The sequence below is a fragment of the Physeter macrocephalus genome, chromosome 13 (assembly GCF_002837175.3).
Source record: "Physeter macrocephalus isolate SW-GA chromosome 13, ASM283717v5, whole genome shotgun sequence".
Classification (NCBI taxonomy): Eukaryota; Metazoa; Chordata; class Mammalia; order Artiodactyla; family Physeteridae; genus Physeter; species Physeter macrocephalus.
In genome coordinates this window covers 80809787-80821158 of record NC_041226.1, presented here as the reverse complement: position 1 = coordinate 80821158, position 11372 = coordinate 80809787, and the positions used below count along the sequence as shown (strand labels likewise).

The 11372-nt window shown below is 49.3% G+C and overlaps 1 protein-coding gene across 10 annotated transcripts in view; it reads right to left on the bottom strand.

Annotated features, from left to right (window-relative positions):
- The window catches only part of ATP11A (ATPase phospholipid transporting 11A), a 114430-nt gene that overhangs the window by 46099 nt on the left and 56959 nt on the right, over positions 1-11372 (bottom strand). For 9 of the 10 annotated variants that reach the window (XM_028497694.2, XM_028497689.2, XM_024117444.3 and 6 more), the window contains exons 3-6: positions 8840-8929; positions 7771-7851; positions 4168-4275; positions 1068-1196 (exon numbers count right to left, since the gene is read on the bottom strand). In XM_028497694.2, coding sequence (XP_028353495.1) covers positions 1068-1196; positions 4168-4275; positions 7771-7851; positions 8840-8929 — 408 coding nt within the window. Of the gene's footprint in view, positions 1-1067; positions 1197-3267; positions 4147-4167; positions 4276-7770; positions 7852-8839; positions 8930-11372 lie in introns of those variants that run through there. The other variant, XM_028497696.2, reaches the window with a different exon arrangement.

Sequence of the window (11372 nt, the reverse complement as noted above, 5' to 3'; positions counted from 1 at the left end):
GTGGGAAACCCCACAGGGCTTCATACGACGACACCCCAAGTCACCCACAAAGGATTAGGGCACCCTTTGGTGCTTTCCCGGCATAGAATCGCCTGTGTCCACAGGCAGCATACAAGCACTGTTAGAGTTGCATTTCCGGAGCCAGAGCCTCAGAGCAAGGCTCACTTGCATAAACTCCTTGGAAGCTTCCAGGTTTTTAAAACAATGAAATCCTTAAAATTAATAGCGATGTGTTTCTTCTTTTGTGATTGTTGATTAAAATTTTGTAGCATTAGCTGCTGGTACAGAATTCCATGCTGAGCATAAGAAATGAATCATAATTTCAGAAAATCCTTACTAAGATATTTTAACAAAAAAATAACTCATAGGGCTTCCCTAGTGGCGCAGTGGTTAAGAATCCGCCTGCCAATGCAGGGGACACGGGTTAGAGCCCTGGTCCGGGAAGATCCCACATGCTGCAGAGCAACTAAGCCCGTGAGTCACAACTACTGAAGCCCACGCGCCTAGAGCCCGCGCTCCGCAACAAGAGAAGCCACCACAATGAGAAGCCCGCGCACCGCAAGGAAGAGTAGCCCCCGCTCGCCACAACTAGAGAAAGCCTGCACGCAGCAACGAAGACCCAACGCAACCAAAAATAAATATAATAAATAAATTTTTTTTAAAAAAGACACTCACTGACGTAACAGTCGGGCAAACTAGACTCATGACTCACTTTTCACACAATTCCATCCAGTCAAGTCACTACCTTTGACCAGTAAAATGAAAACTTCAAAATTCCAACAATCTCTTCCTTCCATCCTTAACTGGGTACCGCCGCTAAACGACACAGCTAAATAAGGAACATGGAGTTGCTTCTGTTAACCTGAGAGGCTGGTCGTTATGGGGGCTGAGGATGGAAGGAAGAAAGTGGGAAACAGGGAGAAGCAAACGAGAGGAAAACAGTCCCTGGCTTTTCCCTGAACACAGAGCCTCAGGCCCGGTGTAGCTTCTGGCCACAAGAGCACAGCTGGGGGTGGATGGGGAGGTCCCGACGGGTCCCGACGGGGCACAAACAACAGGCACGTTACCTTGTGGCTGGACTCTCCGTCCAGGCTGGCGGTGGTCACGTGGCAGGTCCCGTCCACGCGGCTGCTGGACAGGAAGATCAGGTCACAGGGGAAGGTCTCATCCTCCTTGACCATGACGATGTCCCCAACCTGCAGGACAGACAGACAGACAGACAGACAGCACCGTGAACCGAAAACCGGGCTCTGGGCGGCGGCTCCACAGGTGCCATCACGGTGTTACTTGCAGCAAAGTGTGTGGATGCTAATACGACTGAGGAAGATCGCTTCCTGGACATTTGGCCCAAACCCAGGAAAGACCTGTGAGGCCAATGCCCCAGCCTTAGACCTGGGATGCTTCGCAGTGCATTAAGACAGAATATTTTGCAATATTCTATCTTGCAATGATAGAAATATCTGCACCATTTGTATTCCAGCCAGGCAGATGAGGTGGGCAGTCACCCCGCGGGCATGAAGCCTGTGACGTGGCCGCAGCGCTCAGGACTGGATGGTCCCGAGTGGTCCCCGCAGAAGACGGGCACAGGCCATCGCGACGTAGCCGAGAGCCCAGAAACAGACCCACGAAAATACGCTTAACTGCCTTTGGACAAAGGTACGAAGGCCACCCGATGGAGGAGGGACGGCCTTTCCAACAGACGAGCACTTGGTCAGTCCTGGGCAAAAAAGGGACTTTCACCTAAACCTCACACCTGATGTGAAAAGTAACACAAAATGGGTCAGGAAGTTAAATCTGAAACATAAAACTATAAAACTTTCAGGAAAAAAAAACCAAGAGAAAACCTTTGGGCTCCAGGGCTTGGCAAAGAGTTCTTAACCTTGACATGAAAGGCAGCATCCATAAAAGGAAAGATCAGTAAATTAGACTTCATCAAAATGAACAACTTCTCCTTTGCGAAATACGCCATTTAGGTATTTCTGACAGAGGACCAGATTCTAGAATATAGAAACTCTCAACGTTCAACAGTAAAAACCCTCAATAATCCAAGTAGGAAATGGGTAAAGGCCATGAATACATGTTTCATGAAGAGGATGTCCTGATGGCAAATAAGCACATGGTAAGATGTTCACCAGCCTCTAGGGAAACACACACTTAAACCGCACCACGAATCAGAATGACTGAGAGAAGAAACAGTGAGAACACCAAACGCTGCCGGGGAGGCTGAGAAACGGGCCTCTCACACGTTGCTGGTACACGGTGCAGACACTCTGGGAGATGGTTTGGCTGTTCCTTTTACCGTTACTTCATGACAACCCAGCAACTGAACTCTTGAGTTTTTATGCCAGAGAAACGGAAACTATACTCATACAAAAACCTGTACACAAATGTTCACAGCAGCTTTACTTGAACAGCTCCAAACTGGAGAAACATCAACATCCTTCACCTGGGCCACACCCCCCCCCCCCCCCCCCCGACTCTGCAACGAGAGGAAGGCGTCCAGACGCCCAACCTGGGTGAGTCCCAAGGGAATTCAGCTGCATGAAAGTTACAGACTGTATGACGCCATCCACGCGAGGACAAATCCTGGAGGTGGACCAACTGAAGGTTCCTTTTCTACTAGCCACAAGCAGCCTTTGCTTCCTTCTTTGTCTCACAGACTCCATTAAAATCCTCTCGGGTAAAACAGGCTGGATACAGAGCAGACATTCCCCATAGGAGATCGATACATTAAAAATTCAATTTTCTGCTGACAGGTACTGTTTAGGTCTGTTTTTGAAGAGATGTTTATTCCAAGTATAGAAAACTTTGCAAAGGAAATATAGTTGTTAAAGGAAACGGTACTTGGAGCCTAGGGTCCGAAAGAGCCTGTTAACACATACATGGGGGTCCCACTGCGTTCCCACACTGAGAGGCTGTCCTCCCAGCTGCTCACCTCCTGACTCCTTGACCACTAGGAAAATATCGCCAACCTAGGCTAACGGAGGGGAATTACTGAAACACCTGGACGGCGAAATGTATACAACAAAGAAAATACGGTTTAAAAACTTAAAAATACATCCAATATAGAACACATATAATAACTACTACGAGGTAAACAAAGATGGACCACATGCTGATGACACCTGAAGCAGGAGTGTCCCGGCATCCCGAACCCTGTCCTCCGCCCGAGATACCCACTGACCCCCAGGCTGACCCGCCGCCCCTCCCAGGGCCTGGGGATGTGCCTGGAAGCAGAGGCTCGGGTTCAAAGACGCGGAGGCCCACCTTTCGGTCCCTGTGCACGAGGGCTGGCGACTCTCTCCCACAGCAGCTTCCTGATGGCCCTGGCCCGACTTCTGGCCAGGAAAGCAGCCCCCGGTCGGACAGAGGGACGGTGGGGCTGCGGGGGAGGGGGAGGGGGGCGGCGACTAGCGGGAGGACAAGGACAAGCCCAAGGAGGATCCGGAGGATGCCGGCCAGGCTGCGCCCCCAGGCTCACAGCGAGACATGACTCGGGGACAAACCGTAGAAATCGTACTTATCACCTGTACACATGTAAGCGCTTCCAAACGGCTAGCACAGGCCTGAAAATAATCCACTTAAATAATTTAAATAAGAATTTAAACATAATGATGCATTATTACACCAATAATATATTGGAAAAAAAAGAAATTAAAATGCAGCTTTCAGGGAGGTTTCTGTCCCCATTTTCATAAATTTCCAACTAGTAGAGTTGATCATACTAGTATGATTTTGCCTTTTTTCCACAGGTGTTTAGGGCTTTCCCTGTCTTGACTGGCTACTATCATGTCATACGCTTCAGACAACAGGCCTGGGGGGAGCCTGAGGGCCGAGAGGCTGTGCGTGGGGGACCGGGGGCGGGGGAGACACGCGGAGGCTTTGGCCCTTCCGCTCAATTTGCTGTGACCCTAAACCTGCTCTAAAAATAAAGTCGATTAAAGCTTTAAAAATAAATACATAGAAGTAAGAAGTCAAAAAACGATAGCGGTAGGAGCTTGCCTGAAGTGAGCAGTACTTGGGGAAGAGGGTGGGCCTACATCCAATAAATAAGTGAAACAATTTCAGACGAAGGTCTGGCCAAAGAAAACAGCCCCGTGGCGCTGTCTTCTCATCGTAACAGGTCTGCGGCCGTCTGGGGGCCGTCTGGGGTCGGCGGGGACTCACCCTGAGCTTCCGGCTCTGCTTCCGCACCAGCCGGCCGTGCTGGACGAAGTGCACGGGGCACTGGTTCACGGCGCTGTCCGCTTTGTGGCGCAGCCAGTCCTCGTAGCCCTGCGGTGGGGGAGAGACGCCGTGAGCGCCCCCCGGACTTGGCGGGCGCGGCCGTGGCCACGGCCAAGTGCGTGTGGACACGAGCGGGCGGGAGCCGCGTCCCTGGGCTCCCGCCGCCGCCGTGCGCGAAGCCTCGTCACCTTTTGTGCTCCCTTCCCTCGCGCCCAGCCCCCACCCGGGCAGGTGCTGGCGCGTCCTGCACAGGGACACGCGTCCTGCACCGACCCCTTCCTGCTCCGCGTCCCGGCTGCCCCGTGCCGCGGCCTCCGGCCCGCAAGCACGGGACCAACGCGACGCCGCCCCACCCGACACGGCTCCAAAGGCTCCCGTGGGGACCCACGCGGGCGGACGGCCGTCCTCGGGTCAGCCGGGCTGTGCCTGGGGTCCCTGGGGGGCCGAGAGCCGCCCGAGCCCCCTGGGTCTCAGGAGCGGCCAAGGGAGGGGTGAGGGCCGCGGGCAGGCCGGCAGGGGGGCAGGCGGCACCAAGGGGCTGTGCCCACCCAGGCCGGCGCTGCAAGGGTCTCGCAGAGGCGCCCGGCGTCGTCCGATGCTGCTCAGCACCCACGCGGAGGAGCGCGGCGCGCGGGAGCTGGCCAGGCGTGGGCTCCGAGGGAGGGGCTTCGCATGCAGAGGAGGAGGGGCTTCGCATGCAGAGGAGGAGGGGCTTCGCATGCAGAGGAGGAGGGGCTGAGCAGGAAGCGGGGAGCCAGGGCTCGGGTCAGGAGGGCAGGGGGTCTGGCAGAGCCGGAGGTTAGCCTGGGGACGGGTGGCCCGGGAAGGCCACAGCTCTGACAAGGGGCCTCCTTCGTCCTCTCCTCAGGCCCTCTGGTCTGCTGGCCTGCGTCTGAGGGTCGAGCCAGGAAGGACCCGGGCTGCGGAGGGCGGCGCTCCCGCCTGCCTGGCACCGCGTCCTGGCCAGGGTGGCAGGCAGGCGCTTTCTGTGCCCACGGGCGGGTCTCACCCACCAGGAGCTGCTACCACCACCCTCACTCCGTAGCCACAGGGTGGGGAGTTCAAGGGCACACACTTAGGGACAGGGACACTTGCTGTATCCAGAGGCCCCTCGCTGCGGTCAGGATGCTCTGGGGGCTGGCTCGGTGCTCTTTCAGCTCTGCCTGCATCACTGTCTCAGGGCAGAACCCTCTAAGATCAGGCCTGGGGTCGCCAGCCCCCTGGTGACTGGTCTGTTCTAAGATGCTCACACAGTACGTGCTAAGTGCACAGACCAGGCTCCGTCTGTGGGTCCCTGTATCACATCCTCAGCTTCGCCAGACATTCCAAACTGCTCCCCACGACGGTCCCGACGTGCTCCCATCAGTGTGCGTGGATGCCTGTTTGACCACATCTTAATCCCACCTGCTCTTCAGACTTTTACATTTAAAAGCCAATTTAATGGGTATAAAGTAAAATCGTATCGTTGTTCAAATCTGTTTTTCCAGATGACTGGTGAGTGGAAAATAAAACCCAAATTATCACGAAGGAATCCTTAAATGCTGCTCACGGTTCTGTATTAAATACAGACCAGTCCAGACGTTCACGCTGAAGACTAGCTGGGAGAGCAGCAGGCAGCGCCCTCACACTCACAAAGGTCACCTTGAGACTCCATTCTTCATGTTTTCTTGGTCTGGAGTCAGTCACTCCGCCATGCGCCACCTCGTTCCCACTGTCACCCACTGCCACTTGTACCATGTCTCATGTGTGTTCCGTTTTTTAATTTTTTATTTAGAAACTAACACAGAAAGCATGGCTTTGTCAGCAACAATGTGACCATCAAGAATTTAACTAGATGCTATCTTTCCGTAAATTATTTCAAATGCACATGTCATCGTGTTCAAGAGTTTGCAGCAGGGACTTACTTCCCTGGTGGTCCAGTGGGTAAGACTCTGCGCTCCCAAGGCAGGGGGCTAGGGTTCCATCCCTAGTCGGGGAACAAGATCCGGCATGCATGCCGCAACTAAGAGTTTGCATGCCGCAACTAAAAGATCCCGCATGCCGCAACTAAGACCCGGCGCAGCCAAAACAAATAAATAAATCATTAAAAAAAAAGTTTGCAGCAGATAAGTGACTTGTATCTACAACATATAAAGAATTTTCACGACTCATGGATAAAGAGACAACCCAAGTTAAAAACAGGCCAATGACTTGAAGCTATTTCTCTAAAGAAGATTTACAAAAGGCCAATAAGCTCATGAAAAGATGCTCAGCATCATCAGTTACCAAGAAAATGTAAAATCAAAGCCACAGTGGGATACCACCCCACACCGGCTAGGATAAGTGTAATGAAAAAGATGGACAACAAGCCTTAGCAGGAATGTGGAGAAACTGAAACCTCACACACGGCTGGTTGGAATGTGAAATGGGGCAGTCACTTTGGAAAATACTTTGGCAGTTCTTTACAACATCAGAGCAACTCTATTCCTTTGTATGTACCCAGGAGAAATGAAAACCTATGTCCACACAAAACTTATATGTGAATGTTCGTAACGGTGTTCTCCATAATAGACAAAAAGTAGAAGCGTCCCGGGAATTCCCTGGCGGTCCAGTGGTTAGGACTCTGCGCTTTCTCTGGGTTCGACCGCTGGTCGGGGAACTAAGATTCCTCAAGCCACGCCATGTGGCAAGAAGTAAGTAAGTAAATAAATAAAGCCACATCAAAAAAAAAGAAGTTGAAGCACCCCAAATGTCCATCAGTGGATGATGGGTCAACAAAATGTGGTCAGCCACAGGATGGAATCTTATTCATCTGTGAGTGAAGCACTGACACATGCTAGAACGTGGATAAACCTTGAAAACATGCTCGGTGAGACAAGCCAGACACAAAAGATCACTACTGTGTGATCCTGTTAACATGAAATGTCCCGAATAGGCAAATTATAGCAACAGAAAGTAGACTGGTGGCTGCCAGGAGCTGGGGGGGGGATGGGGAGTGATGCTCATGGATGCGGGGTTTCTTTCAAGATGTCGGGAATTTCCTGGAACTAAACAGAGGTGACGGTTGAGCATTAAACTGGCTGAACGGATGGCGGGACTAACAGACGAACTGTCCTTCCCGTTAGTCACCGGCTTTATTTATCAGGATTGCAGAGAACAGCACGATCCACACTGAGCGAGTCAGGAGTCGCCGGGCTGTTCTACTTATGGAGCCACATCCCAGACCGTCCGCACGAGCAGGTCCTCGGGGTCAGGCAGCCAGGGACACAGCGGGAGAAGCAACTCCGGTGCTGTCTCCGGGTGATTCCACGTGAGAACGACCGTGTCCTCTTCAAACTCTCAGGGAGACAAACTAGCACTAAATTACACAATCGCTCTTCTTTTAACTCAAGTATCTCAACTCAAGACCCTATCTAAACCAGTTACAAAAGTGAATTTCTAGAAGTCAGCTAAGTTTCCTACAAACCAGCTGAAACAAAGCAGGGAACTTTGCTTTGGATGAAAGGCGATGTCCTATAGCAGAGATTCTGTAGGACCTTCCTCCTTTCTGCCTGTAAAGCTCACCTGCTTGATAGCCGTGACAGTGATGACAAAGAAGAGCGGAAGGCCACTTGTCACTGGACTCGTGGGCGTATCAATAATCAGCTGCAATGAGAAAACAACTGTTGAGTCATTTTCAGAAACACCTCTTAGGGGCTTTAGACGGACCGGCTGGCCCTGTAACACCTCCCAACGTTTGCTTTGACTCATTTTAACTCGCTTTACTGTTACCCCACTTCATCCCACCACTGGAGATAAATTAGATGTGAATTTTTACTATAAAACCGAGGGCAGGGCTTCCCTGGTGGCGCAGCGGTTGAGAGTCCGCCTGCCGATGCAGGGGATGCAGGTTCGTGCCCCGGTCCGGGAAGATCCCACATGCCGCGGAGCGGCTGGGCCCGTGAGCCGTGGCCGCCGAGCCTGCGCGTCCGGAGCCTGTGCTCCGCCACGGGAGAGGCCACGGCGGTGAGAGGCCCGCGTACCGCAAAAAAAAAAAAACAACTGAGGGCAGTTCTCCTTAATTACGGGATGTGCTTAGGAAGCCACGTCAGCAGTGGCAAAGACACCAGCTGACTCCAGTGCACGTTTTATTTCAATTTACCCCTCTGCTTCTGGTGCCACACTTTAAGGACATTATTTGCATAAATTACCGTTTGGGAAATTTTAAAAGTCCTTCAACGGTATTTTGTATGATTGAGACAAGTTATGTTGCTGTTCTTAAAGCACATCTGACCTGTTCCCTAATCCATACCTCACCGTGGTTTTCACTCTCTTTTTTTTTATCTCTCTTTCTCTTAATGTTTTTTTTTTTTAGGAGAATCCCCGCTAAAGATTAGGAAGATCCTGCTCTCCCGTCAGTACTGGAGAATGAGGACGGAAAGTGGCCAGGACCAGTTCACCGGCACAAGCGCTCACGCCTATGTTTTAGTGAACAGGTCTCTCTGAACCAACACACTTGTCCTTGAAGAAAACAAGCGAAGATAAAGGGGCACCAAGTCCTTGCTCCTGCTGATGAGCGAGCCAATCACCTGAGAATAAATGCCACTTACTTATATTTACATTTGAGGTGACAGAAAAAGATGACCAGACTTACCTGTACCAGAAATATGATAAGAAAATAAAAGTTGGCTATTCTTCTGAATTGTTCAAATAAGTTCTTGGGTATGAAGTTCCAAAATGTGTACTGTATAAAAGAAAAACAGAAAGGAGTCATTTTGATCACAATTTACATTGTGTAGTATTACTCTACCACATGATAAGCAGTCCTGAATTTCCAAGTACAAAATGTAGACATTTTAGATACAAAACAAAATTGAGAGTGTTTGTAGACATTTTATCAACTTGTTGACTGTAAAAACAACTGCTAACACAGAACATGTGCTCCAAAAGCAGCACATGTCAACTACCTAATTCCAATAATTCAAGGTAAGGCAAAGTAGCTTAAGAATAGTTTTACTATTAAAATGTCTCCGGTAAAATATAAGGCTCTGATTGTTAACTCAAAACACACAGGGTTAGCATTTTTCTTTGATTGTAATTTTTGGTAAGCTCTCTGTTTTGTTACAGCATGGCTAGGAGCAGACAGAAAGTAAAACAGAAGTCACCATTTTCAGGTGGCCTTGACCCAGCTTGGCTACGGTTCCTGCACTGAGTAGGTGTCCTGGGCCAGCCCCTCCCCCTTACCTAGGGGGCTGGAGAGGGACACAGGGAGGGTAGTCAGGCCGCTTACTCGCCAAATGTCTCGTTTTTCGCCTCAGAAGGAGACCTTCCCTAACCTCTGTGTTGAAAACAACAGTGTCCCGTATGTCATCAACCGACAGTAAACACTGAGGTGGACACTGTGTTTAAAATTCCATTGGACAGCTTTACCTTTTAATGAGGATTGTCCCATGAAGGGGGAGAGCCTGCGCTTCCTGCCGTCTCTCTCATCTGGACCGGTAAGCACCTTGGTTACCTCTCCGCATCCAGACCGCAAGCACCTTGGTCAGCTCCCATCAGGGGATGGAGCTGGCACCGAGGATCCTGACGCTGGTTACCAAACTCATCCCAAGAGCTCCTTTAACGCCAGGATCTCAAACACAGGTTCTTGAAAATCATGCTGTGTTTTTAATTTCAAATTCCACTGGTTTGCTGCTGGCATACAGGGACGCAATTGACTTTTGCATCCTGCAGTCTCGCTATGATAGCTTATAAATTCCAAGAGGTTCTGTTAATTCTTTGGGTTTTCTATATAGACAATCATGTCACTTGTAAACAAAGACAGTTTTATTTCTTCCTTCCCACTCTATCTTTTATTCCCTTTCCTTCTCTTACTGTATTAGCTACAACTTCTAGTAAGACGTTGAGTAAGAACGGTAAGAAGGGCCTCTTTGCCTTGTTCTCAGTCTTTGGGTGAAAGCATCTAGTTTTTCACTATTAAGAATGGTTTTAGCTATGGGGTTTTTTTTGGTAGCTGTTGAGGAAATTCTCCTCCGTTCCAAGAGTTTTTATCACGATTGGGTGTTGGAGTTTGTCAAATGCACACTAGGTTTTCTTCACTGGAGTACAACCAAGTTGAGAACCAAAAGGCAGGTCCGAGACTGAAATGCAGCCACAGAAATTGAGAGGACAGAACACACTGCTAGATCTTCTTTATCTCTGTTTCTCAATCAGAAAAACAAACAAACAAAAAATCCCAACCCTGACAGCCAGTAAAAGTACAGGCACTTTCTTCCTTAAAATAACCCCCCCACAAAAAAAACCATGATCTGAATTTTTAACTTGCTCCTCCTATGTCAGGACATTCAACTACTCCATGGCATTCTCAAAATATTTACTCTTTACCACACCACAAAAAACATGGACTTTGGAGTCAGACCCCATATTAAACCCTGGTCCTGACGTTTAAAAATTGGGTAAGAGCAAACTATTTAATTTAAGGCCTGAGTTCTACCCTTCTCGTTTATAAAGTGAGTATTAAGAACAGCATGTGCCTTAAAGGAACGTAATGAGGATCGAAGTTCTGGCTCAAAAATGACTGAGACGATGAAATTCTACAACTTGAGTAGAAGCGCAAACAAATCAATCTTTTTAAATGTTTGACAGGTATTTTCTCTTAAGCGGGCCATATGAAATTCAGTTACTTCTCACTGACTCTCAAAAGGAGTTATTAAAAGAAATATAAGTTATGTCATCACGGCATTTATGTCTCATATTTGTGGTTCTGTAACCAACCTAGAATGAGCTTTCATTCTTCGTATGCTTATTTCTGCGAGACACTGATCCCAAAGTGGGATTGTCTTTAAGGCCCCAGCCCATGAAACCCACCCTGTCCCTCAGCACCCAGGCTGACAAACTCACTACCCAGTAGTTCATCAAAATGCCTCCCCAAATACCTATAACACACTACTCAGTAGCAAAGTCCCATTAATGGAAAAAGTTCCTACTTAAAATCCCATCTTCTATCTGCCGAAATATTTATAGATGGAAATTATGTATTGTTTAGGATTTGCTTCAAAATGATCTCGAGGAAGAAAACAAAGGCACAGAAGAACACACTGGGCCATCTGTTGATAACTGCAGACAGGGGATGGTAAGTGCATAGATATTTGTTATCCTATTCTCTTTATTTTCCTATGTTTTTGAAA